Source organism: Jaculus jaculus, chromosome 14, assembly GCF_020740685.1.
Source record: "Jaculus jaculus isolate mJacJac1 chromosome 14, mJacJac1.mat.Y.cur, whole genome shotgun sequence".
Classification (NCBI taxonomy): domain Eukaryota; kingdom Metazoa; phylum Chordata; class Mammalia; order Rodentia; family Dipodidae; genus Jaculus; species Jaculus jaculus.
Window position 1 is genome coordinate 1,357,291 of NC_059115.1, and position 27,925 is coordinate 1,385,215.

Consider the following 27,925-nt stretch of genomic DNA (forward strand, 5'->3'; position numbering starts at 1 on the left):
GGCACTTTTGCCAATGAAGAGAGTGGTAGGCCTCCAGCCTCTGCCCGCCACCAGTCGCCCTCTGAGGGTTAGTGCTAGTTACTTCACACACAAAATTGGGGTGGGGGGAGAAACAGGAGGATGGGAAGGCAGGAAGTGAGCCCCTATCTGCTCTGGGCTTTAGATGGCAGCAGCCTGGGCCCCTTCCATCCTGGTGGGGCCTGGAGCTCCTGCCTCAGAAAACCCCACACTGGGCAGCCGGACCCTGAATCCTCCCTCTTCCCTGTCTCCACTCACACTCCGGGCCTTGGGGCTCAGGGAGACCCGAGGGAAACGGAATTTGGGTGACTTCTCCCCAACTGGAGACTTGGAGGCTGTTTCACCGCCTTGTCCTCTGGAGGCTTTAGAAGGTGCAGCCAGGCCTACTCGGGGCAATCTGACTCTGACTCGGCCCCTGCGTCCTGAGGCCCCTTCTCCACCCCCCTCTTCCTCCTCTTCAGGGCTGGGGGACCCTTCCTCAAGGGCCTGTTCACCTTGGCTGAAGCCCACTCGAGGCAGCCTGAGCTTTGGGCTCTTGGCCCTGTCCCCCTCCGAAACGCCCTCTTTGGCCCGCACCAGGCCAAACCGCGGCAGCCGAACCTTGAGCTTGTGTCCCGCGTCCCCTTCCCCCTCTGCCACCTTGTACTCAGCGTGAGTGCCCACAGCAGGCGGTGAGAGCTCCACATCTGGCATGGAGAGGTGGAAGGTGCGCTCGGGACCCGGGTCCTGGTGCTCAGCCCCCTCCCCGGTGGGCAACTTCAGCCCGCTCTTATCTGCAGCTGCCTTGCCAGCCTGTGCCTCGTGATTCAGCCCCACGTCCAGCTCAAGCTGAGGCACTGTCACTGTGGGCATCTTGAAGACCCCCTCGCCCACTAACAGGTCACCACCCACCACCTGGGTTCCAGGCAGCTCCAAGGTCACCTGTGGCACCTGGACTCTGGAAACTGCTGTGCTGTCTGCCGGAGGGGTCGCCGTCCCCGTGCCCGCCTCTCCAAAGCTGGCCAGTTCCACCTGGGGCAACGAGATGCCCAGTGTAGGCACCCTCAACAACCCCTCCTGGCCCTCTGTGCCCGCTTGCTTGGGTACAGACACCTGAAGGCCTGACGGATGGACTACGCTGATGGCCTCCTCTCCCTCTTGAGCCCCCAGAGTGACCAACTCCACCTCAGGGATCTTAAGCTGTCCCGCTATGGCCTCCAGTTTTTCCCCAGGGCTAACACGGCCGCTCGGAACTTCTTCCTTCCCTCGGGCCAACCCAAAAGAGGGCATCTTGAGCTTGGGCATCTTGACCTTCCCATCCCAGCCCCAACCCTTTCCTTCCAACTCAGCCTCCCTGGCCACTCGTTCTCCAGCCTCAGAGTCGCGGCCTTTCACCCCAAATTTGGGCAGAGCAAACTTGGGCCCTTTGAACTTGCCATCAGCCCCTGCCACCTCCACCTTGCCTGAGGGTAGATGGGCATCCAGGCTGAGCTGTGGGATGGACAGATCGAGGGCAGGGAGAAGGCCCTCATCCTCTGGCCCCTTGGCCTCAGTCCCTGCTCGAGCTTTGGGGAGTGAGACAGCAAACTTGGACACCTTCAGTTTGGTGGCTCTCCCGGATCCCTCCACTTCAGTCTTGGCTAACTTTGGCCCCGAGAGTCCGAATTTGGGCAGGGAGAACTTGGAGGAGGGCTTGACTTTCAGCTCCACCGTCTCTACCTGTCCTTCCTCAACTTCGGTCGTGGACAGCTGTGGAGTGACAATCTCCACGGAGGGCACCTTGAAGACTGCCTCTCCAACACCTGCTGCCACCTTGGCACCCTCTGGCTGCACCACCTTGCCCGCTTGAACCTGCCTTTCCAGGCCCAGGGCCCCAGGCAGGTCTAGCTCCACGGAGGGCAGGGTCAGGGAGGGGACACCCCCACGAGCCTCAGGGCCCAGGTCTGGCTGCCCACGGGGCAGGGTCACAAGCTTGGCTGCAAACTCAGCACCTGCTGCTGCCTGGCCTGGCGCGCCTACCTTCCCCAGCTTGGTGGGCATGGATATCTTGAAACTAGAACCTGCCCCTTCTGTCTGCTCTGGCCCAATAGCTTTTAGCTGCACTTCGGGGACTTTGGGCAACTGCACTTCGGGGGCCGTGGGAAGGTGCACGTCGGGGACCGGTGGCGCTTGGATTTCTGGCAGCCGAAGCTCTGACACTTTGGGCAGTTGCACGTCCGGAAGTCGGACGTCGGGCACGGCCACCTCGGGCATCCTTGGTAGCTTCATCTCTGGAACCTTGGGCAGTTGCACTTCCGGAAGTCGGACGTCGGGCACAGCCATCTTGGGGAGCTTCATCTCCGGAACCTTGGGCAGTTGCACTTCCGGAAGTCGGACGTCGGGAACGGCCATCTCGGGCACCTTGGGGAGCTTCATGTCCGGAATCTTGGGCAGTTGCACTTCCGGAAGTCGGACGTCGGGCACGGCCATCTTGGGGAGCTTCATCTCCGGAACCTTGGGCAGTTGCACTTCCGGAAGTCGGACGTCGGGCACGGCCATCTCGGGGAGCTTCATGTCCGGAACCTTGGGCAGTTGCACTTCCGGAAGTCGGACGTCGGGCACGGCCATCTCGGGGAGCTTCATGTCCGGAACCTTGGGCAGTTGCACTTCCGGAAGTCGGACGTCGGGCACGGCCATTTCAGGCACCTTGGGGAGCTTCATGTCCGGAACCTTGGGCAGTTGCACGTCCGGAAGTCGGACATCGGGCACGGCCATCTCGGGCACCTTGGGGAGCTTCATGTCCGGAACCTTGGGCAGTTGCACGTCCGGAAGTCGGACGTCGGGCACGGCCATCTTGGGGAGCTTCATCTCCGGAACCTTGGGCAGCTGCACGTCTGGGAGGTGGACGTCGGGCACGGCCATGTCAGGGACTTTGGGCAGCTGCACGTCGGGGATCCGAACCTGTGGCACAGCCACCTCAGGCACCTTTGGGAGCTGTAACTCCGGCAGTTGCACATCCGGAAGGGTGACCCCGGGCCCTTTGGACGTCTTCCTGACCTCAGGCGCCGCCGCACCGATGCCAAAGGAGGGCATCTTCAGGGTGGGCAACTTCATTTTGCCATCAGCAGCCACAGCCTCGGGGCTGGAGGGACGGGCCTCCCGGAGAGAGAGCCCAAAGGTGGGCATTCGAAGTCTGGGGCCCTTTGCCTTGGCTTCGGGGCTTCCCTTGGCTGCCCTGGCCTCGGCAGCTTCCTTTCCGCGTGCCCCAAAACGGGGGAAACTGAGGCGTGGCATCTTCAGGGCTACCTCGGGCACTTCTCCCTGGGCTGCCACCTCTGAGCCTGGCAAGGCCAGGTCTACCCCGACAGATGGTGCTGCCACGTCTAGGGTGGGCACCGTTACTGCCGCGGCGCCTTCCTTGGTCTCCAGGCATGGAAGTGTGGGCAGAGTGGGTAGAGAGGGAAGACTGGGCAGCTCCACTTGGGGGACCTGGATCCCTACGGGTGGGGGCTCCACAGCAGGTGCAGCCGGGGCTCCTATCCCAAGGGTGGGCAGGTGGAGGGCAAAGCCGCTGGCAGCTTCTGCAGAGGGGGTTCCCTTGGGGACCTGAGGGACACCCACCTCGGCACCTGGCAGCCGAGGCCCAACCAGCTCCACCTGGGGAGCCGTGAACCGAGCTCCTGCGTCAGCCTCTGCCTCCACCTTGGCCTTCCTCGGGGGAGGAGCGGCGGCGGCCAGCCGGGCTGCCTGGGCCTCCTCGGCCACTTCGCGGACACGCAGCCGAGGCAGCTGGAGGCGCCGGCGGGCAGGGGCAGCAGCTGCAACCGGCCCCTTGGTGGCCTCGGCTTTGAGGCCCCGACGCAGACGGGAGAACTTGGGAAGGGAGAACTCGACGTCAACGGGGGCGAGGTCTGCAGGGGCCCCCAGGGCCCCGGGCACCACCACCATCTTCTTCTTCTTCACAGGGGACAGACTGTGGATGTTCTGGGGAGAGAGGAGAGAGGCGGGAGGCGGTGGGACAGTGGGAGGCCAGGAGTGGACAGGAAGAGTTCCCAACCTGATTCCTGGCCCAGGCTGGGACGATGTGTTGAGTAGAATATCTTGGCCCCCCAATACCATACCCATTTCCCGCCTGCCATTTCAACCTCCCCGTACCGGCCCCCCCCCCCAAAAAAAAAGGCCATAACCCATGCCTAAAACTTCACTGAGTGGAGAGGGTTGTGGAAACGAGACCCAGGAATTCAAGGTCCTTATTCAGGACCTTTCCCCAACACCCTCGTTGTAGAAATTTATCTAGGGTCACTCAGCAGTAGCTGGGCAACTCTTGACATGGGGGGGGGCAGGAATCTGGCCTTGTGAAACCCTAATGGGCCTGGGTCCCATGGTAGGGTTGGATAGATGAGAGCCAGTCTGGCCTTCTCCCGGGAGGAGAATGGAGGAATAGAGGGGAAGGGGCAGAGGGAGGAATTAGCATTGAGTTAGTGACAAGACAGGCGGAGACTATGGTGTCAGGGAGCGGGGCTCAAGGCGCAGAGCCCGCATCGCTGGGGCTGTCCGGGGCCGGGGCCTGGCTAAGCACGCGTACCAGCTTGGCCACCTTGGCCCGCGGGCCCTTGATCTCGTAGCCAGCCACGGTACCGGGCCGCAGTGCCAGGTCGCCGGTGGGCACGGTGCGCTTCAGGCAGAAAGAGACCTTGTACGGCTCGGCGCATTGCAGCAGGCGGAGCGCGTCCTCGTACTTGAAGTTCTCAAAGAACACGCGGGCGCTCAGCAGCTGGTCACCTGCGGGCGAGGTGTAGGTAGGTAGGTGTGAACAACTCCGTTTTCCCTTGGGAGTCTGCGCAGGGGGCCCAGCTTGCCTCAGGATGTAGACTTGAGGCAGGAAATCCCACCTGTTGGAGAACAAAGCCTGCTCCATTGCTTTAGCTCCACACCCCTCCTGTGGGGATCCAGTCCACATTGGTCACCTGCCCAGATGGCTACCTAACTCAGTGTTCGGATACTGGAACGTCTGGCGGTTCCTAGCTGCCCTGTGTAGTGGCTATTTACTGGCACGTCTGTTTATAGGGGAAACCAACTGTCCTCTAATTGGACTGGAGGCCTGCTCCATGGGAGGGAATACATCCCTGATACTGAAAACCTACAACAGGGGGAGTCATGAGCCCTAGGGGGTAACGTTTGCTGGTGTCTGGCTAAATGTATATACTGTGCTCAGCAAACTGTCCAGTAAGTACTTCTCTTAATGTTCATACCCTTATATTAATGCTACGTTCACTTTTGGTAGAGAATCTTCTCTTTTCAGAGGGCAGTGACCTTGGGATGACTCAGAAGGCACCACGGTGCTGGAAAGAAGTGACAGGAGTGCTCAGCACTGAAATATCTCTTATCACACCTTCCAAGGCTCAGGGTCCATTGCAGAAGAGGTGGTGGATAGGATGTAAGAGCCAAAGGAAGGGTAGGACTCCTTACAACGTGCTCCTCCAGACACAAAATGGCCTGGATATCCATGACCTCACAGTGCCTGACACTAACTACACAAGACCATCATAAGAGGAGGAAAAGATCATGACATCAACATGAAAGAGGGACTGACTGAGAGGGGGAGGGGTATGATGGAGAGTGTCCTGGCGATTTACTCCTCTTCTAGTGGTCTGTCCCTCCACTGCCTTCCCGGATGTCTCCAGCCATTTGACCCTCTTCCCACATCACCACCCGCCCCCTCTTCCACATTATCCTCTTCAGCATACAGATGTACTTGTCACTTCTCCCACAAGACGGGCTGTCTTAAACCTGGGAAATGTCACTCAGTGGGAGAGCACTTGACTTGCAGGCCCAAGGTCTGGGGTTCGATTCCCGAGGATTGGAAAAACATGAAAACGACCACCCAGCAGGGAAGGCATGGCAACAGGAACATGAAGCAGTATGATCATCTCGTCTTGGTCTGCAGAGACGCTGGGGATCAAAGCCAGGCTTCATTCTTGAGTAGCAGGTGTGCTTACTCACTGAGCCATCTCCCAGTTCATTAAAAAGGTGGGGGGGAGAGGGGGTGTGGCAGCGCATGCCTTTAAGCCCAGCAGATAGGTGGACCACTATGAGTTCAAGGCCACCCTGAGACTACATAGTCAGGTCAGCCTGGGCCAGAGTGAGACCCTACCTCGAAAAACCAAAAAGAAAAAAAGAAAGAAAAAACAAAAAAGGCTGGAAAGATTGCTTAGTGGTTAAGGTGCATGCCTGCAAAGCCTGAAGACCCAGGTTCAATTCTCCAAATCCCATGTAAGCCACCTGCACAGTGACAAAGCTCAAGGTCACACATGCTCACAGAGGACGCATGCTTATGGAATTTGATTGCAGTGGATGAAGGCTCTGGCGTGCCAATTCTCATTAGAAACAAAAAATAAGCCAGTCTGTTAGGCTTAACAAAAAAAAACGAAAGCCCAGATCTAAATGTAATACAATATAAAGGCTATATAAATCATTGTTATACTGTGTTTTATGCAAAAATAAAAAGAAAAATGTTTGGAATTTACTACTACACTTTTTTTTTTTTTTGAGCATTTTCAATCTTTGCCTCCAGATAGAAGGTGGACTGTACATCCAACTGTCTCCACATCTCCACTTCACTTGGGAATCTCATAGTTAAGAAATCTGAACCTGCCAGGTCTGGTAGCATACACTTTAATATCAGCACTCAGGGGGCTGAGGCATGAGGATCTCCAGTTCTAGGCCAGCCTGCGCTACACAGGAAAACTTTGTCTCAGAATGGGTGTGCCTATATGTGTATGTGTATACATTTATATATATATAATCTCCAAACCCACACCAGCTCATATTCCCTAGGTAAAAAAAATTCCTGGAGGTACCCTAGACCTCTCTCTTCATTGTACCCCATACCCAGTCCTGAATATTTAGAATCCAAACCCTAGGCTGGGCATGGTGGCAAACACCTTTGATCCCAGCCCTTGGGAGGAAGAGGTGAGTAGATCACAGTGAGTTCGAAGCCAGCCTGAGATTACATAGTGAATTCCAACTCAGCCTGAACTAGAATGAGACCCTACCTCGAAAAAAGCAAAACAAGACAAAAAAGAAAAGCTGGGTGTGGTGGTGCACACCTTAATCCCAACACTCAGGAGGCAGAGATAGGAGGCTTGCAGTGAGTTCAAGGACAACCTGAGACTATGTAGTGAATTCCAGGTCAGCCTGGGCTAGAGCAAGACCCTACCTTGAAAAGAACAACAACAACAAAAAGGTAGAATCCAAATCCTTTTGTTCACCTCCTGCAACACCATCTCCAGAACCCTGCATGGCTCTCTCACTGACTAATCAGAGGGCTGGAGGGATGGCTTAGTGGTTAAGGCGTTTGCCTGTAAAGCCAAAGGACCCAGGTTCAATTCTCCAGGACCCACGTTAGCCAGATGCACAAAAGGGCACATACATCTGGAGTTTGTTTACAGTGCCTGGAAGCCCTGGTGTGCCCATTCTCTCTTTCTCTGTCAAATAAGTAAATAAATAAAAATAAATTATTTAGCCAGGCACACGTCTTTGATCCCAGAACTCGGGAGGTAGAGGTAGGAGGATTGCCATGAGTTCCAGGCCACCTTGAGACTCCATAGTGAATTCCAGGTCAGCCTGAATAATCGGCTTGCTCCTCCTGCTCCTGATTCACCCCCTACAGGCAGCCTGTTGTAAACGCAGCTGTTCAACCAGATGGTGCTTTACCTGCCCCTAGGCTGGCCAACTTGACTTCAGGTCTCACACCAAAAGAAATGGCACATGCGCCTGGAGTTCGTTGGCAGCGCCTAAAGGCGCTGGCGCACCCATTCTCTCTGTCTGTCCCTCTCTCAAATAAGATAGAGAGATGCCCAAAAGAAATGGCACATGCATCTGGAGTTCGTTTGCAGCACCTTAAAGGCCCTGGCGCACCCATTCTCTCTCTTTCTCAAATAAGACAGAGAGCTCAAGCCCAAGGGGCATGAGCAGGGTTCCCAGCCCCAGAACCCAAGGAAGGAATTTGAGAGCTCTTGCCCAAGGAGGGGGCTGAGGAGTCCTGACCTCAAGATAAGGCAGAAGGAGAGAATTCAGAAAGTTCCTGTCCATAATCAGGCAGGAGTGGGGTACAGCTCCTACTTATCATTTTTAACTCTCTCCCAGTCTGTGATGTGGAAGCAGAAGAGTCTGAGAGTTCAAGGCCATCCTACAGAGGGAGGTTGAGGCCAGCCTGGGTTACATGTGATCTTGTCTTAAAAATAAAAGTCTGGGCTGATTGAGATGGGGAGGGGATATAATGGAGAATGGAGTTTCAAAGGGGAAAGTGGAGGGAAGGAGGGTATTACCATGGGATATTTTTTATAATCATAGAAGTTGTTAATAAAAATTTTGAAAAGCTGGGTTTGGTGGCGCACACCTTTAATCCCAGCACTCGGGAGGCAGAGGTAGGAGGATTGCCATGAGTTCAAGGCCACCCTGAGATGACAGAGTTAATTCCAGGTCAGCCTGGACCACAGTGAGACCCTACCTCGAAAAACCAAAAAAAAAAAAAAAAAATTTTTTTTTGAAACAAAAAAATAAAAATTTTGGGCTGGAGAGGTGGCTTAGTGGTTAAGCATTTGCCTGTGAAGCTTAAGGACCCAGGTTCGAGGTTTGATTCCCCAGGACCCACATGAGCCAGATGCACAATGGGGCACATGTGTCTGGAGTTCGTTTGCAGTGGCTGGAAGCCCTGGCTTACCCATTCTCTCTCTCTTTGCCTCTTTTTCTTTCACTTTCAAATAAATAAAAATAAACAAAAAGTTTTAAAAAATAAATAAAAATCTCTCCTCAAAAGACTGTAAACTCTTGAGTTTGTTTACTGTTATACCCCTGCACCAAGATAACATCTGAGAGAAAAGATGCTTAATAAATAACTGCTATAGCCCTGAGGAGATGGATCAGCAGTTAAAGGCACTTGCTTTCAAAGCTTGATGGCTCAGGTTTGATTCCCCAGTACAGAATCCATGCAAAGCCAGATGTACAATGTGGCACATGCGTCAGGAGCTCCTCTGCAGTGCCTGCATGTCTATTCTCATTTTCTTTATCTTCTCTCACCTCTCTTTCTTAAATAAATATTAAAAATTGGCCGACAGATGCACACCTTTAATCCCAGCACTGGGGATGCAGAAGTAGGAGGATCGCCATGAGTTCAAGGCCACCCTGAGAATATATAGTGAATTCCAGGTCAGCCTGTGCTAGAGCAAGAGCCTACCTTGAAAAACCGAAATAATAATAATAATAATAATTGGCCAGGTGTGGCGGCACATGCCTTTAATTCCAACACTTGGGAGGCAGAGGTAGGAGGGGAGCCGTGAGTTCAAGACCAGCCTGAGACTACATAGTGAATTCCAGGACAGCTTGGGCTACAGCAAGACCCTACCTTGAAAAAAAAAAGAAACTTAAAAATTGAAGAATTGTGCTAGGGAGATGGCTCAGCAGTACAAAGCACTTGCTTTAGGTGCCACAGATAGCCATATGCACAAAGTAGTACATGCATCTCAAGTTCATTTGCTGCAAGAGGCTCTGGCATGCCCACAATTTATGTATCTATCTTTTTTCTTTGGGTTTTTTGTTTTTATTTATTTATTTATTTGACAGCAACAGACAGGGAAAGAGAGAGAGAATGGGCACACTAGGACCTCCAGCCACTGAAAATGAACTCTAGATGCATGTGCCACCTTGTGCATCTGGTTTAAGTGGGTCCTTGGGAATTGAGTCTCAAACCGGGGTCCTTAGGCTTCACAGGCAAGCACTTAACCACTAAGCCATCTCTCCAGCCCCATGTTTTGTTTTGTTTTTCGAGGTAGGGTCTCGTTCTAGCCCAGGCTGACTTGGAATTCAATATGTAGTTTCATGGTGGCCTTGAATTCACACCAATACTCCTGCCTCTGCCTCCCAAGTGCTGGGATTAAAGGCATGCACCACCACACGTGGCCTATATCTATATTAAATAAATAAAAAAATAAAAATGAATTTAAAAAGTAATAAAGCCAGACCAAACTTTGATAGTTAAAAAAAAGAGGGTCCCATCTTGACTCCTCACATCTAGTTGATATTAAAACTCCAAGACAAGCCGGGCATGGTTACACACACCTCTAATACCAGCACACGGAGGCAGAGGTAGGAGAATCATTGAGTTCAAGTCACCCTGAGACTGCATAATGAACTCCAGGTCAGCTTAAGCTAGAGTGAGATGCTACCTCGAAAGAAAAAAAAAAAGTAGTAATAATTGTGTAGAGTGGAATTATACCTCAGCAGTAGTGCTTGCCTAGAACCCTCCACTGAGAGTTTGTGGACATAAGCCAGTAGAACAGCACTTTTCTAACCTATCCAAAGACCCTGGGTTTCCCCCCAGCACAACAGTAAATAAATAAATATAAATTAATGAATACATAACTGTTGCATGAATAAATCACATTAGTTTCATGGAATGTTTCCTAAAACATTCTTCTCTTAACTAAGCACCCCTCTTCATCCTAAATAAACCCCACCCATTTTACCCTGTCTCAATAACATGTTAACTAGCACTTACAGAGTTCTTACTTACTGCCTGCCACTTAGCAGTGTGCTGTGTTCAGTACTGACTCATTTAATCTACATAATAACCCCATTAGGTCAGTACTAATTATTCCTATTTTAAAGACAAGACATGAACACAGAAAGTCACGGGGGATCTGGAATCCCAACCTAGACATTAACATGGCCCTGAATAATTACAATGCCAGTTGGGCATGGTGATACAGGTTTGTAATGCCAGCTACTCAAGAGACTGACGGTCCCAAGTTCCAGGCCAACAAGAGATACATAATGAGTTCAAAATTCATCTGGGCAATGTAGCAGGCTCCCGACCCAGCATGGTGCCACTCACCTTTAATCCTAGCACTCGGAGGCAGAGGTAGCAGGATTGTCGTGAGTTCAAGACTTCCCTGAGACCAAGAGTTCACCTGGAACTCTCTCTGTAGTTCCAGTTTGGCCTCGAAGTCACAGCAATTCCTCCTACCTCAGACTCCTGAGTGCTGGGACTAAAGGCATGCACCACCAATACCCCGCTACTGTCTCAAATTTTCTTTAGAAGTGGTGAGAAAATTGGACACAGCAGCACCCCAGCCCTATGAAATCACACATGTGGGAGGTGGAGGCATGAAAATCAGGAGTGTAAGGTCATCCTCAGCTACACCTTGAATTTGATGCCAGCTTGGGTTACCTGAGTCCCTTCTCAGCCCTTCACTGGCCCCAGTCCCCACAAAAAAAGTGGGTGGGGCTGGAGAGATGGCTTAGGGGCTAAGGCGCTTGTCTGCAAGGCCTAAGGAACCAGGTTCAACTCCCCAATTCCCATGTAAACCAGATGCACAAGGTGGCACATGCATCTGGAGTTCATTTACAGTGGCTGGAGGCCCTGTCTGTGTTTTGTCTCTCTCTCCTTGCATATATATAAAATATTTAAAAGAAGAAGAAGAAAAAAAGCAGGCCTGCAGAGATGGCTTAGTGGTTAAGGTACTTGCATGCGAAGCCTAGGGATCCAGGTTCAATTCCCCAGAACCCATATAAGCCAGATGTAAATGGTGGCACATGCATCTGGAGTTTGTTTGCAGTGGCTAGAGGCCCTGGCACACCCATTCTGTCTGTCTGTCTGTCTGTCTCTCTCTCAAATAAATAAAAGAAAAAGCCGGGCGTGGTGGCGCAGGTCTTGAATCCCAGCACTTGGGAGGCAGAGGTAGGCGGATCACCACGAGTTGGAGGCCACCCTGAGGCTACATAGTGCATTCCAAATCAGCCTGGGCTAGAGTGAGACCCTACTTTGAAAAAATCAAAAACAAAAATAAACGAGTAAATAAAACGTCCCGACCCAGATCCTCAACCAAGCCTGCAGCTTGCCTGCCCTTTCCACAGCCCTTTAGAGGCGAGTTTCAGCCCCTCAGGCGGAGGCCACGCCCACCCCGCGCTAGACCACGCCCACCCGCGAGGCCACGCCCACCCTCGACGGGGCCACGCCCACCTTCCTGCAGACTGAGGCTCCTGGCGGCCGGCGAGTCCTCGCGCAGCTCGCGGACGAAGATCCCTTCTTTGCCGCCCCCGGCCACGTTGATGCCGCTGACGCCGGTGTGCGCCTCGGTCTCCACGATGATCTCCACCAGCTCCGCTCGCCTCAGCTCCTGCGGGGGAAAGGAGGCCAGGCCGCTCCAGGGTGGGGTCGAAGGAGACCGGACCAAGAACTGACAGGCGGGACAGGTGGCTCAACCTGCTTCCCAAAGCACCGACGGCCCGGGTTCGATTCCCCGGTGCCCACGTAAAGTCAGATGCACAAAGCGATGTATGTGTCGGATGGAGTTTGTTTCCCGTGGAAACTGGGAGTGAATTTATAAAGTGGTTATTTGTTCTTCCTCTCTCTCTCTAAAAATTTTAAATTTTAATTTAGTTACTTGAGAGAGAATGGGCACGCCAGGGCCTCCAGCCACAGTGAACAAATTCCAGATGCATGCGCCCACTTGTGCATCTGGCTTAACGTGGGTCCTGGGGAATCAAACCTGGGTCCTTTGGCTTTGAAGGCAAGTGTCTTAACCGCTAAGCCATCTCTCCAGCCCCTTTGGTTTTTTTTTTTTTTTCCAGGTAGGGTCCACTCTAGCCCAGGATGACCTAGAATTCACTATGTAGTCTCAGAATGGCCTCAGAATGATCCTCCTACCTCTGCCTCCCAAGTGCTGGGATTAAAGGCGTGTGTCACCACCACCTCTTGCTTTCTCTCTCTCTCTCTTTATTTTTCCCAGGCAGGGTCTTGCTCTAGCTCAGGCTGACCTGGAGTTCACTATGTAGTCTCAGGCTGACCTGGAACTCATCACAATCCTCCTACCTCTGTCTCCTGTATGCTGATTAAAGGCTGGCGCCACCACGGTCAGCTTCTTTTTCTCTTTTTTTTTGGCGGGGGGGGGGGAGGAGGAGAATTGAAACATATTTCACTCTGTAGCCTAGGCTAGCCTTGAACTGGAGGCAAGTGCTGGGGTTACAAGTGGGCCCCACCCACAGCTCGCATTACTGTAGTCAAAGGACAGGATGGGACTACAGAGAGGCTTTAATGACTAGAGAGCCAGGGTGAAATGCTTAGGATTTCAGGAATGGGAAACCCCCTTACGCAATGCAGAATGGAGGAATGGTCACCCTACCACCCCCACCCCTGCCCCCCGCCGTGGGGTTGGGTGTGTATGTGAGACTGTGCCATTGTGGGCTCTTGTAACCCCTAAGATCCCATAACACCCACAGTAGAGGGAATCCAGTGAGGGGGGAAGGAACGCGTGGGCCAGCAGACGTGGCATTCCGGGTATTTACTGGTCCTGACCCCCACAACACACTGAGGGAATCACATCTGCTTCCCAGCAGAGGAAGCTAGAGGTCTGAGTTCTCTGTGCCTCTGGGTGAGCCTCTTGTCTCTCTGGGTCCACTTCTGCATTGTAAAGTGGGGAATATAGGGTTGGAAAGAAGTCTTGGTGGTTAAGGCACTTGCCTGCAAATCCTAAAGTCCCAGGTTCAGCTCCCCAGCACCCCACGAGCTATGTGCACAAGGTTGCACATGTGCACAAGGCGGCGTAACCATCTGAACTTCAATTACAGTGGAGACCCTGGTCCCCCAATTCTCTCATAAAAAATGGGGACTGTAGCTGGGGGTAATGGCAAACACCTTTAATCCCAGCACTGGGGGTGTTGGGGGGAGGCAGAGGTAGAAAGATCGCTGTGAGTTCAAGGCCACCCTGAGACTACAAAGTGAATTCCAGGTCAGCCTGGGCTACAGTGAGACCCTACCTCGAAAAACTGAAAAGCCAAAAAGAAAAACAAAACAAAAATATAGTAAAAACAAAAAAAAAAAAAAAAAAAAAAAACCGATGTGGTGGCGCATGCGTATAATCCCAGCACTTGGGAGGCAGAAGTTGGAGGACCGCTGTAGATCGAGGTCACCCTTAGACTATATAGTGAATTTCAGGTCAGCTACCCCCCAAAATAAAATTAAATAAAATGAAAAAGAAACATATATCTCTGGCTAATGTTAGAGGTCAGTGTGGGCTACATAGTAACAGGCCAGTTAGAACTACATAGCAAGACCCTGTCTCATCACCCTCACACTCTCGCAGACACACAAGGCAGGGATGGAATAGGCAGTCAGCCCCGTCTCAGAGACCTCAAGGACTCAATTTTGGGTCATCTGCAGACTCTGTGGCTGCTGTAGAGATCAGGGTGTCAGCGATGACAGGCTCTACTGATGGCTTAGTGGTTGGGCGCTTTGGTTTGGGTCTACATGTCTGGGAGCCTTGCCAAACATGAGGGAGGAAGTGAAGGGATTCATGGCCCATAGGATGGCCTATATGCTCTGAGGTAGGCCTGGCCGTTTAACGGGCTGTGAGGCATTCGGCAAGTTATGTCACCACTGTAGGCCTTTGTGTATTTCAGTGTGATTGCCCAAAAGTTGTGGAGAGCATGAAATTAAGATGCTGTACATAAAATGCTTAGCCCGGGGCCTCTGAAACCAGAAGGAAGGAGGGATGGCCACACTGCCAAGAGCCCAGGGTACAACTTTGTGTTTTTTGGTTTTTTTTTTTTTTTTTTTTTTTGGTTTTTCGAGGTGGGGTCTCACTCTAGACCAGGCTGACCTGGAATTCTCTATATAGTCTCAGGGTGGCCTCGAACTCATGGCGATCCTCCTACCTCTGCCTCCCGAGTGCTGGGATTGAAGGCGTGCACCACCACGCCCGGCTCATCTGTGATTTTAAGACAAGGTCTCACTAAGTTGTTCAGACTGACCTCAAACTCAATGTGAGGCCCAGGCTGGCCTTGAACTTGTGGTCCTCCTACCTCTGCCTCCTGAGCCCTAGGATGGCAGGCCTGCACCACCATGGCTTTGTGACAGGCATTTCACAAAACATTTTACATGGGTTGGTCTTTGTTTTTCCTCTGTTACTTGTCCCACACTCCACATGGGTGCCGGGGATCTGATCTCGATGTGCTCAGGCATGGGCAGCAAGCCCTTGATGTACTGAGTCCTCTCCCCACCCCCACCTCCTCCTCTTCCTTATATTATTTTATTTTTTCGAGGGAGGGTCCCACTCTGGCCCAGGCTGACCTAGAATTCACTATTTAGTCTCAGAGTGGCCTTGAACTCAGGGTGATCCTCCTCCCTCTGCCTCCTAGTGGGATTAAAGGCATGTGCCACCATACCCAGCTCTTTATTTTATTTATTGTTTATTAATTTATTTGAGAGAGAGAAAGAATGAGTGCACCAGGGCCTCCAGCCACTGCAAACCAATTCCAGACACATGTGCCCACTTGGGCATCTGGCTTACATGGGTCGTGGAGAATCAAACCGGGATCCTTTGGCTTTGCAGGCAAATGCCTTAACTGCTAAGCCATCCCTCCAGCCCTCTTTATTTTATTTTCAACTTATTTACTAAAGAGAGAGAGAGAATGAGCATTTCAGGGCCTCCAGCCAGTGCAAACGAACTCCAGATGCATGCGCCACCTTGTGCACCTGGCTTACATGGGTCCTTTGGCTTTGCAGGTAAATGTTTTCACCACTAAGCCACCTCCAGTTCCACCTTTTTTCTTTTAAACTGGGCCTAAAAAGATATTCAGGGTCATCCACGGGGCTGCACGAGGAGACTGAGGTGCAGAGAAGTCAGGACATATCTAGTTTTACCCTGGTCTGAAGACACCCACCTCCGCACTCCGGCTCCTGGCCTCCATGGCTCTGCGAGGAATCACCTGGGCCTGAGGCTTTTGCTTCCTCTCCACTTTCTGCTGGAGGACCTGTTTCAGTTCTGCATGGAGTAGCTGCCTCTGGGCCTGCAAGGAGCAGGGATGGGGGCTTAAGAAGAGGAGAGGCTGTTGGGCAGAAGCTGGGCATAGCGGGGGTGGGGGTCAGGGCATGGCAGGCTCCACCCCATCTGTCCCCTCACCGCTGCCTGGGCGCAAGTCCTTTCTCCTACCAGGAGCCCTGCCTGAGGTGCCACACAGCTCTCTGCAGGGGTCCCAACCTTCCGATGGGGTCTTGCTGTCTGCCAGGGAGAAACAGGGGGACATGAGGTTCCAGGCAGTTCCAGGAGGGCCAGAGAGGGATTGTGGCACCAGACAGCACTCACCTGAGAGTTAGATGCAGCTCTTTGGGCCTCCTGGGTCTGGGGCTCTAGGAAGAATGAAATATGTCAGTTTTACATTTGATTTTTTATTTACTTATTTTTTATTTTCACAATTTTTATTAACATTTTCCATAATTACAAAAAATATCCCATGGTAATACCTACCCACCCCCGCACTTTCCCCTTTGAAATTCCATTCTTCATCATATTACCTCCCCATATTTTTTATTATCTTGGCTTTATTTATTTTGATCTGATTCTAGCTCAGGCTAATCTGGAATCACTATAGTCTCAGGGCGGCCTCAAACGCTAGGCAATCCTCCTACCTCTGCCTCCCGAGTGCTGGTATTAAAGGTTTGCACCACCACACCCAGCAAATGTTTTATTTATTTCAAAGAGAGAGAGAGAAAGAAAGAGAATGGGCATGCCAGGACCTCCAGCCATTGCAAACGAATTCCAGACTCATGTGCCACTTTGTGCATCTGGGTTACACTTATGTGGGTACTGGGGAATTGAACCTGGATCAGGATTTGTAGGCAAGTGCCTTAGTGCCTTAACCTCTAAGCCGTCTCTCCAGTCTACACATTTGTTTTTCTTTTCTTTTTTTCTTTTTTTTTTTTTTTTCCAGGTAGGGTCTTGCTCTAGCCCAGGCTGACCTGGAACTCACTATGTAGTCTCAGGCTGGCCTCGAACTCAAAACGATCCTCCTGCCTCTGTCTCCCAAGTGCTGGGATTAAAGGCGTGTGCCATCATTCAACACCCACTGGTGGCTTCCCTAGTGTCCTCCCCTCCCCTGGAATTTGCCTGGTTCTCCAACACCCTGTCCTTAAGTACTACATAGTGATATCAGGCCAGCCTGGGCTACATGGTGAGAGCGTCTGCAAAGGCAGAGCCCACTGTGGTGGCACACACCTGCCATTCCAGGACTCAGGAGGCAGAGCAAGGAGGATCAAGAGTTCAGGGCCAGGGCTGGAGAGATGGCTTAGTGGTTGGGCGCTTGCCTGTGAAGCCTAAGGACCCTGGTTCGAGGCTCGATTCCCCAGGACCCATGTTAGCCAGATGCACAAGGGGCGCATGCGTCTGGAGTTCGTTTGCAGTGGCTGGAGGCCCTGGCGCGCCATTCTCTCTCTATCTATCTCCCTCTCTCTCTGTCACTTTCAAATAAATAGACAAAAATGAACAAAAAATTTTTTTAAAAAGAGAGAGAGAGAGAGAGAGTTCAGGGCCAGCCAGGCGTGGTGGCGCACACCTTTAATCCCAATACTTGGGAGGTAGAGGTAGGAGGATTGCCATGAGTTCAAGGCCAGCCTGAGAATACAGAGTAAATCCCAGGTCATCCTGAACTAGTAAACCCTACCTCAAAAAAAAAAAAAAGGAGGTGGGGTGGGGAGATGACTCAGTACATTAAGGGCTTCCTTCAAAAGGGTGAGAGGGTGAGGACCTGAGTTCAGATCTCCAGCAAACATGTAAAAGCTACATGTGGTGGTCCACATATGTAATCCAGTACTGAGAGGTGGAGACAGGCAGATCCCCAGGGCAAGCTGGCTAAGTGGTCTAGCTGAATTAGTGAAGTCTGTGTTTAGTGAGAGGCCATATCTCAAAAAAATATTATATATATGTTTAGCTATGGAGCATGGTGACTCACACCTTTAATCCCAGTGCTTGGGAGGCAAAGATAGAAAGATCTCTGGGCATTCAAGGCCGTTCTGAGACTACATAGTGAATTCCATGTCAGTCTGGGCTAGCGCTAGACCCTACCTTGAAAAACCAACCAAACAAAAAAATAAATTAAAAAAAAAAATTGAGCAGGGCGTGGTGGCGCATGCCTTTAATCCCAGCACTCTGGAGGCAGAGGTAGGAGGGTCACCGTGAGTTTGAGGCCAACCTGAGACACCATAGTGAATTCCAGGTCAGCCTGAGCTAAAGTAAGACCCTACCTCGAAAAAACAAAAAATTAAAATTAAAAAAAAAATGGCGCCAGACATAGTGGCACACATCTTTAATCCAAGTACTCAGGAAGCAGAGGTAGGAGGATGGTAGAGGTAGGAGGATTGCTGTGAGTTCGAGGCCATCCTGAGACCCCATAGTGAATTCCAGGTCAGCCTGGGCTGGAGTAAGACCCTACCTTGAAAAACCATAAATAAATAAATAAATAAAATAAAATAAAAATAGGCCTGGAGAAGATGGCTTTGCATTCAAGGCGCTTGCCTGCAAAGGCAAAGGACCCAGGTTCTATTCCCCAGGACCCACATAAGCCAGATGCACAAGGAGGTGCATATGTCTGGAGTTCATTTGCAGTGGCTAGAGGCCCTGGTGCGCCCATTCTCTCTCTCTCTCCCTCTCTCTCTCTCTCTCTCTCTCTCTCTCTCTTCCTCTTTCTCTCTCAAATAAATGAATAAAATATATTTTAAAAAATTTTAAATACACACACACAAACATATATACAGGTTGAAAATGTCAAGTCTGGGAAACTCTTGCCCCAGGCACAAAATGACAAATTGGGCAGCCAGCAGCCTTAGCTCATTGAAAGCTCTAATGCTTTTGAGTGCCTTTCCTGCAGCCTCACCGTGGGCAAAGCCTTTATCCCCCTGCCCGTAACACACCTGGCAAGGCTGCGCCCAGGGTGCAGTAAACACAAAACACCAGGCACTTGTGGCAGGTGCTCTTGAAGTGTTCTCTGCTGTTGGCGTTTCTTTTATTTTTAATTAATTTTTATTTATTTATTTATTTACTTGAGAGCGACACAGAGAGAAAGAGAATACAGAGACAGAGGGAGTGGATGCACCAGGGCCTCCAGCCACTGCAAACGAACTCCAGACATGTGTGCCACCTTGTGCATCTGGCTAATGTGGGTCCTGGGGAATTGAACCTGGGTCCTTAGGCTTCACAGGCAAGTGCTTAACCGCTAAGCCATCTCTCCAGCCCGATTTTTATTTTATTTAATTAATTTATTTATTTTTGTTTTTGTTTTTCGAGGTAGGGTCTCACTCTCATCCAGGCTGACCTGGAATTAACTATGTAGTCTCAGGGTAGCCTCGAACTCATGGCGATCCTCCTACCTCTGCCTCCCAAGCGCTGGGATTAAAGGCGTGTGCCACCATGCCCGGCTCCCACTTTTATTTTTAGAGAGAGAAAGAGGTAGAGAATTGGTGCACCAGAGCCTCAGCCACTGCACTCAGACCCTGGCACCACCTAGTGGGCATATGTGACCCTTGGGCTTGCCTCACCTTTGTGCGTCTGGCTTTCGTTGGTTCTGGGGAGTCGAGTTAAGGTAGAAGGTGAAGGTAAGGCAAGCCCGGTGTGGTAGCACATGTCTGTAATTTCAACCCAGCACATGGCGGTGTGTGGGGGGGTGGTAAGGCAGACTTCTCAGGAGTTCAAGGACATCCTGAGCCAGATACTGAGTCTGAGGCCAACCTGGGCTACATAAGACACAAATCAAAATGCAAACAGGCCTGGAGAGATGGCTTAGCAGTTAAGGCGTTTGCATGCGAAGCCTAAAGACCCATGTTTGACTCCCCAGAACCCACGTTAAGTCAGATGCACAAGGTGCCACATGCACCTGGAGTTTGTTTGCTGTAGCTAGAGGCCCTGGAACACCCATTCTCTCTATCTGCCTCTTTTTCACACCCTCTCAAATAAATAAATAATAAGGAGCTGCGTGTGGTGACGCACTCATCCCAGCACTTGGGAGGCAGAGGTGGGCAAATCGCCATGAGTTTGAGGCCACCCTGAGACTACATAGCGGATTCTAGGTCAACCTGGGCTAGGGCAAGACCTGGAAAAACCAAAATAAACATTAAAAATTTTTAAGTTTTTATTATTTATTTATTAGAGAGAGAGCAAGAAAGAGGGGAAGGGAAAGAGAGAGAGTGAGCGAATGGGCATACTAAAACCTCTAACCACTGCAAATGAATGAGACACATGTGCCACCTTGTGCATCTAGCTTTACATGGGTCCTGGGGAATCAAAGCCTGGGTCCTTTGGCTTTGCAGGCAAACACATTAACTGCTAAGCCATCTTTCCAGGCCTTAAAAAAAAAAAAAAATCTTATTTGTGAGCAGGAGAAAGTGGTCATTCCAGGGTCTCTTGTGACTGGAAACTAACTCCAGAGGCATGAACCACTTTGTGTATATGGCTTTAGGTGGGTACCGGGGAGTTGAACTTGGGCTTTATAAGCAAGCACCTTTAGGATTTCACATTGGCTCAGGCCGACCTGGAATTTACTATGTAATCTCAGGGTGGCCTCAAACTCATGGTGATCCTCCTATCTCTCTGCCCCCCAAGTGCTGGGATTAAAGGTGGTATGTGCTACCAACCTGCTCCTAAATAATTTTTTAAGGTTTTATTTTATTTTTATTTATTTAAGAGAGAGAGGGAGACAGATAGAGAGAATAGGCACGCCAGGGACTCCAGCTGCTATAAATGAACTCTAGACACATGCGCCACCTTGTGCATCAGGCTTACATGGGTCCTGGGGAATTGGACCTGGGCCCTTTAACTTCTCAGGCAAGTGCCTTATAACCACTAAGCCACCTCCCCAGACCTATCTTTTTTCTTCTTATTTTTAAAGAGAGATCAAGAGAAGGCTGCCTACGGAGGAGGAACAGGGCTGTAGTTTGGAGGGTCCGCTTGCTCCAGTTTTGTAGGGGTGCCGATGGAGGCTGCAGTTCAGGCGTCCACCTGGTATGCCAGCCCGCCAACCCCCACTGCCCAAGAAAAGGTCAGGCCCATGCGGCACATTCCCTCACACAATGGCTTGTCTGCTGGACCAGTCACATTCCATCCCTGCCCACCCACCCACTGTTGCACCATGACCCTTCGTAGCCCACGGCTGGGGCTAGCTCAGGCGGTGCCTCAGTTGGTAGAGCTCTTGTCTACCTTGTGCAAAGCCCTGAGTCCCACCTCCAGCCCTCTATGGACCCGGTGTGGTGATAAACACCTGTATTCCTAGCACTCAGCAGGTAGAGGCAGGAGAACCAGAAGTTCAAGGTCATCATGAAACCCTGTCTCAAAAACAACAAAAACAAGCTAGGCAGCAGGGCATGGTGACACACGCCTTTAATCCCGGCACTCGGAAGGCAGAGGCAGGAGGATCGCCGTGAGTTCGAGGCCACCCTGAGACTCCATAGTGAATTCCAGGTCAGCCTGAGCTAGAGTGAGACCCTACCTCCAAAAATCCAAACCAAACAAAACAGAAAAATAGCCCGCCACTGGCTGGGATGGAGAACGTGAAACCCACCTGCAGGAGCTGTGATAGCCAGGAGGGGTCAATGGTACCCTAAATGCATTCCAGAAGGACATTGTTAGTACCAGGCCTGGCCAACCCAGACCGAATAATAATAATGATAAAAAGTTAAGAAACCTGAGCTGGAAAGATGGCTCAGCAGTTAAAGGCACTTGCTTGCAAACACTGCTGACCTGGGTTTGATACCCCAGTACCCACATATAGACAGATGCACAAAGTGGCATATAAATCTAGAGTTCACTAGCAGCGTCAAAAGACCCTGGCACACATAGTTCTCTCTCTCCCTTTCTTGGAAATGAAGAAAATATTAAAATAAAAATTAAGCTGGGCGTGGTGATGCACGCCTTTAATCCCAGTACTGGAGAGGATGAGGCAGGAGGAGCACTGTGAGTTCGAGGCCACCCTGAGACTACATGGTGAATTCTAGGTCAGCCTGGGCTACAGCGAAACCCGACCTCCAAAAAAAAAAAAAATAATAATAATAAAATCATATAAAAGTTAAGAAACAGAATGTTGCCAGGTACCGTGACACATGCCTATAATCCCAGCACTTGGTGGGTTTTTTTTTTTTTTTTTGTCTTTTTGTTTTTTTCAAGGTAGGGTCTCGCTCTAGCCCAGGCTGATGGAATTCACTATGTAGTCTCAGGCTGGCCTGAACTCAGGACAATCCTCCTGCCTCTGCCTCCCGAGTGCTGGGATTAAAGGTGTGCACCACGCCTGGCTAATCCCAGCACTTGGGGAGCTAAGGTAGGACTTTAAGGCTTCAGAGTAAATTCCAGATTGGCTTGGAGTACAGTGAGACCCTGCCTCAAAAGAACTCCCCCTTCTCCCCCAAAAATCAGAGTGTCACAAGGCATGCATGATGGCATATTTCTGTAATCCTAGCATTTGGGAGGCTGAGACAGGAGGATATTGAGTTTCAGGCAAACCTGGACAAAACAAAAAAAAAAAAAAGAAAAAGACTGGAGAGCTGGTTTAGCAGTTAAGGCACTTGCCTGTGAAGCCTAAGGACCCAGGTTTGATTCTCCACATCCCATATAAGTCAGATGCACATGTGACTCATGTGTCTGGAGTTTGTTTACAGTGGCTAAAGGCACTGGCATGCCCATTCTTTCTCTTTCTCTCCCTCTCTCTGTCTCTAATAAATAAATAAAAACTAAAAAGCCGGTCGCGCTGGCACACACCTTTAATTCCAGCACTGGGGAGGCAGAGATAGGAGGATCATCATGAATTCAAGGCTACCCTGAGACTACATAGTGAATTCCAGGTCAGCCTGGACTAGAGGTAAACCCTACCTTGAAAAACCAAAAAAAAAATAGTAATAATAGTAATAAATAAATTTAAGAAAAAAAAAACAAACAGTAATTATAGTTTATGGTCAGTCTGCTACACAGTCTGGGCTACAGTGTGAGACCTTACCTCAAAAAGAATTAACAGGGCATGGTAATGCATGCCTTTAGTTCCAGCACTCAGGAGGCAGATAGGAGGTTCACTGTGAGTTCAAAGCCAGCCTGGGACTACAAAGTGAGTACCAGGTCAGCCTGAGCTAAAGAGATGCCCTACCTCAAAAACAAAGAAACAGAAAGAAATAAGAGAGTATTTGCATTTGAACCAACATAGATGTGAACAGCGGGCTGCAGAGATGGCTTAGCACTTAAGGCACTTGCCTGCAAAACTAAGGGACCCAGGTTCAATTCTCCAGTACCCACATCAGACACAAGGTGGCACGTGCATCTGGAGTTCATTTGCAGCAGCTGAAGTCCCTGGTACACCCATTCTCTCTTTCCTTCTCTCTCTCTTTGGTTTTTCGAGGTGGGGGTCTCACTCTAGCTCAGGCTTGGTCTGGAATTCACTATGTAGTCTCAGGGTGGCCTCGAACTCATGGCGCTCCTGCTACCTCTGCCTCCTGAGTGCGCCAACAGGGAGATTGTCCTGTTTGTTACCTTCTCGCTCCCAGGGCCCGGGGCAGTAAAGACACACCCAGAACCTGACACAGGAAACCTGGACCGGGTAGGGCAGGGCTGGGCAGGGACGACAGTGCCCTCCTTCCTCATCTGTGCCCGGAACAGCCGTTCAGCCCAGGTTATATTTAGTCCAATGTGCCCTTCCTGAGCAGCATGCCCAGCTCCTGAGCTGGGGCGGGGGCAGCTTCCGAAGGAAACCCACCCTGCCCCAGGCACTCTTTGTTCCCATCCCACAAAGCAAGGGGGCAGGAGGACAGGTTCCCTGTAAATCTCTGACTTGATTTGTGTCAAGGGAAGAAGGAATGGGATTCTTTTAGAACCTTCTAGATGCCCACAGCCCATCATTTTTCTTTCTTTCTTTCTTTTTTTTTTTTTCTTTCTTTTTTTGAGGTAGGGTCTTGCTCTAGCCCAGGCTGACCTGGAATTCACTGTAGTCTGAGGGTGGCCTCAAACTCAATGCAATCCTCCTACCTCAGTTTCCCGAGTGCTGGGATTAAAAGCATGTGCCACCACGCCTGGCTCAAAAAATGACTTTTTTTTTTTTTTTCCTTCGAGGTAGTCTTGGTCTAGCTCAAGCTGACCTGGAATTCACTATGTAGTCTCAGGGTGGCCTTGAACTCTTGGTTATCCTCCTACCTCTGCTCTAAGTGCTGGGATTAAAGGTGTGCGCCACCACGCCTGGCTATTCCTCTAGCTTTTTAAATTTATTTTTATTTTTTTTAAATATTTTTTTGTTCATTTTTTATTCATTTATTTATTTGAGAGTGACAGACACAGAGAGAAAGACAGATAGAGGGAGAGAGAGAGAATGGGCACGCCAGGGCTTCCAGCCTCTGCAAACGAACTCCAGACGCGTGCGCCCCCTTGTGCATCTGGCTAACGTGGGATCTGGGGAACCGAGCCTCGAACCGGGGTCCTTAGGCTTCACAGGCAAGCGCTTAACCGCTAAGCCATCTCTCCAGCCCAAATTTATTTTTATTTATTTATTTGAGAGAGAGGAAGCAGAGAGAGAGAGAGACACAGAAAGAGAGAGAGAGAGAATGGGTGTGCCAGGATCTCTAGACACTGCAAAGAAATTCCAGACTACTCCATCATGTGCATCTGGCTTTCATGAGTACTGCAGAGTCGAACCTGTGTCTTTAGACTTTGCAGGCAAGTGCCTTAACCACTAAGCAATCTCTAGCCTCTATTCATCCATTTTATTGTTTTGTTTTGAGGTAGAGTCTCACTCTAGTCCAGGCTTACTTGCCAAGTCACTATGGAGTCTGAGGCTGGCCTCAAACTCACAGAGATCCTCCTATCTCTGCCTCCCAAGCGCTAAGATTAAAGGCATGTGCCACCGTGCCCACTGTTTGCCCATTTTAAACACTGTCCAGGCCCCTGGTGTATCTGGAGGCAGGAACTGACATCCAGGCTGTGGCCATTTCAGGGCGCTACTGAAAGCTTTGCCTCCCTGGCCCTCCCTCCACAGGGGCAGCGGTCAGCCTCGTCTGTGAACTCTGCTGGTTCAGAGCCTTGGCATCCCCAGCCACCTTGACCCAGAGCTCTCAGCCCCAGGAGCCAGGCCTGACCCAACTCACACTGGCCCCTGGGCACTGTCTGGGGCCATGCACTGAGGCAGAGGCAAGGTGCCAAGATAGTCCCTGGTGTGGTGCTCCCAGGTGGGCAAAATTCTCCCGCACTGGCACCCTGGACACTTAGGGCTAGAGGGATGGCTTAGCTGTTAAGGCGTTTGCCTGCAAAGCCAAGGGACCCAGGTTTGATGCCCCAAGACCCACGTTAGCCAGATGCACAAAGGGTCGCATGTGTCTGGAGTTTGTCTGCAGGGGCTAGTAGGCCCTGCCCATTCTCTCTCTCTCTCCCTCTTTCCTCTGTCAAATAAAAAGTAGAAATAAAGTATTTTTTTAAAAACACTTAGGCTTTGTGGGCATGATGGCTCAGAAAACCACTTGGGAAGCAGGAGAATCCCAGGTGGAAGGCCAGCCTGAGCTATGTGGTGAGCTCAAAGGCAGCCTGGGTTACAGAATAAGAGCCTTTCTCCAACACACGTGCGTATGCACATGCACACACACACACACACACACACACACACACACACACACAGGCTTTAAAGACTTACGACAGCCGGGCACCGCCTTTAATCCCAGCACTCGGGAGGCAGAGGTAGGAGGACTGCCATGAGTTCAAGGCCATTCAAGGCCACCCTGAGACTACATAGTGAATTCCAGGTCAATCTGGGCTAGAATGAGACCCTATCTCAGAAACCCCCCCCCCAAGAAAGTGCTAGAGAGATAGCTTAGTGATTAAGGTGCTTGCTGGCAAAGCCTAAACACCCAGGTTTGAATCCCCAGAATCCACATAAGCCAGATGCACATGGTGGTGCATTGCATCTTGAGTTTGTTTGCAGTGGCTAGAGACCCTGGCACTCCTATTCTCTCTCTCTCCCTCTTCCTCTCTCTTACGCACGTTAATAAATAAACTTAAAAAAATGTTTAAAGAAAAGATTTATGAGAAGAGCAGGTACTTGGCATTTACCAGGTATATAGTAAGTGCTCAGCTAAAATAAAAGGGTTTGAACAGCAGCCAGCAGTATAGGAGGGGGCTATGGAGGTCAGAGTCTCATATATTTGCATATTTGTATATTTGAGTCAGGGTCTCATGTAGTCGGAGCTGACTTGGAATTCCAAACCCTCCTGCCCCGACTTCACAAGTGCTGGGTAACAGCTTTTATACCCAGCCTCTGTACCATAACAGCCCCCATGTTCTTCCCTACCAGAGAACTTTGGGACCACCAGCCTCCCATCAATAGGCTCAGTGACACCTTTCCAGCACCCCAAGAATCATTACAGACATGCCCCCAACAACTCACATATTCCAGCATTCCTGCACTGTGAGACCTCTCCATCACCCCATTTTACAGATGGGAAAATGGAGGTACCAACTGAAGCATCTTGGAAGCCGGGTGTGGTGTTGCAGGCCTGTAAACCCAACACCCAAGAGGCTGAGGCAGGAGGATTATCAGGGGTTTAAGGCCAGTCTGGGCTACACAGTGAGACCCTGTCTCCCTTCCCCCTTCAAAAGAAACCAAAAAACTTAGAGGGCTTAGCGGTTAAGGTGCTTGCCCTCGAAGCCTAAGGACCCAGGTTCGATTCCCCAGGTCCCACATTAGCCAGATGCACAAGGAGGCACATGCGTCTGGAGTTCGTTTGCAGGGGCTGGAGGCCCTGGCACACCCATTCTGTCTCTCTCTCCCTCTCAAATAATAAATAAAAAGATTTAAAAAAAATCTTAGGCTGGGCATGGTGGCGCACGCCTTTAATCCCAGCACTCAGGAGGCAGAGGTAGGAGGATCGTCATGTGTTCTGTCATGAGGCAGGAGAATACATAGTGAATTCCAGGTCAGCCTGAACTAGAGCGAGACCCTATCTTGAAAAATAAAAACAAAAACCAAACCAACAAACAACAACAAAAACCTTAGGAAAGGACTGGGTTAGGAGAACTCTGGTGAGGTGCTTGCCCCTAGCATAGATGAAGACTTGGGTTCCATGCCCTGCACGGGATAAAACCACACCTTTGTAATGCCAGCACTAGGGAAGCGAAGGCAGGTGAAACGAGAGTTCAAGGTTATCTTAATTTACATAGTGAGTTTGCAGCCAGCCTGGGCTATAGGAGACCCCCCTCTCCAAAAAAAAAAGAAAAAAAGAAAAAGGGTGGGAAGTTGGGATTTGAACCCAAAGCCTGGCTTCTGAGTTTAACTCCTGCACCACTTGGCCCCCGGAGGTGCCTCCCAGACCTCCCAGGAGCCAGGTTCCCCCAGCTATTCAGCCTGGCCTGGAGGGAACCTGCCGGCTGGCATTTCTTACCGTTGGGCCTCCAGACACTTCCCCAGAGGAGAGCTGCGGTCCGTCTGCTCGCCCCTGCCCTGGGCTGGGGGGGAAAAGGGATGGGGAGGGAAAGAAGAGGGAGACCCCGGCCATTGGCTGCCGAGTTGTGATGTCACCGAAGGGTGGGTGGTGGGGAAGCAAACATCTCAGGAGAGCTGCATGCATTTGCAAGGGGGTGGGGACCTCTCCGGTGGCCCAGCCAAGACCTCCCCGCCAGCCCTGCTTCAAGAATTTACATACCGCCCCCACTTGGGAGACTCAGCACCCACCCCCGTCCCCACCCTCTTCTGGCTTTGGCACATTTCTGGCCCCTGGGGCGCCCCCCCCACATCCATCCATGGACAAACTCCCCACTCTCTTTCACCCTGACCATTTGGGTTCAAATCTCAGCTCAGCCACTCCTGGCTGCGTGGGCACAACACAGGGTGTCTCTTGGACCTCACTGTCTCCAAGAGTGCTTACTTCTTGATATGAAGATCATATGAGGAGTTTTTTTTTGGGGGGGGGGGTTCGAGGTAGGGTCTCACTCTAGCCCAGGCTGTCCTGGAATTAACTGTGTAGTCTCAGGGTGGCCTCGAACTCAAGACGATCCACCCACCTCTGCCTCCAGAGTGCTGGGATTAAAGGCGTGCGCCACCAGCCAGGCTTCATAAGAGTTTTTTAAAGCTTTAAAATGTATTTATTTATTTACTTGCATGTGTATGGGTGTGC

The 27,925-nt window shown here is 50.9% G+C and overlaps 1 protein-coding gene across 2 annotated transcripts; it reads right to left on the reverse strand.

Annotated features, from left to right (window-relative positions):
• Positions 1-27,233, reverse strand: Prx (periaxin). Of its 2 annotated transcripts, none has more exons than XM_045134011.1 (7): positions 27,194-27,233; positions 16,122-16,165; positions 15,969-16,037; positions 15,700-15,825; positions 11,999-12,155; positions 4,562-4,758; positions 1-3,960 (listed from the first exon to the last, which is right to left on the reverse strand). In XM_045134011.1, exons 4-7 carry the CDS (start codon positions 15,724-15,726, stop codon positions 160-162), a joined length of 4,182 nt encoding a protein of 1,393 aa, XP_044989946.1. In that variant the 5' UTR covers positions 15,727-15,825; positions 15,969-16,037; positions 16,122-16,165; positions 27,194-27,233; the 3' UTR covers positions 1-159. The 2 variants fall into 2 exon arrangements, with proteins under 2 accessions (XP_044989946.1, XP_044989945.1); XM_045134010.1 differs by having other exon boundaries at positions 15,939-16,037.
• Positions 27,234-27,925: the final 692 nt, after the last annotated feature.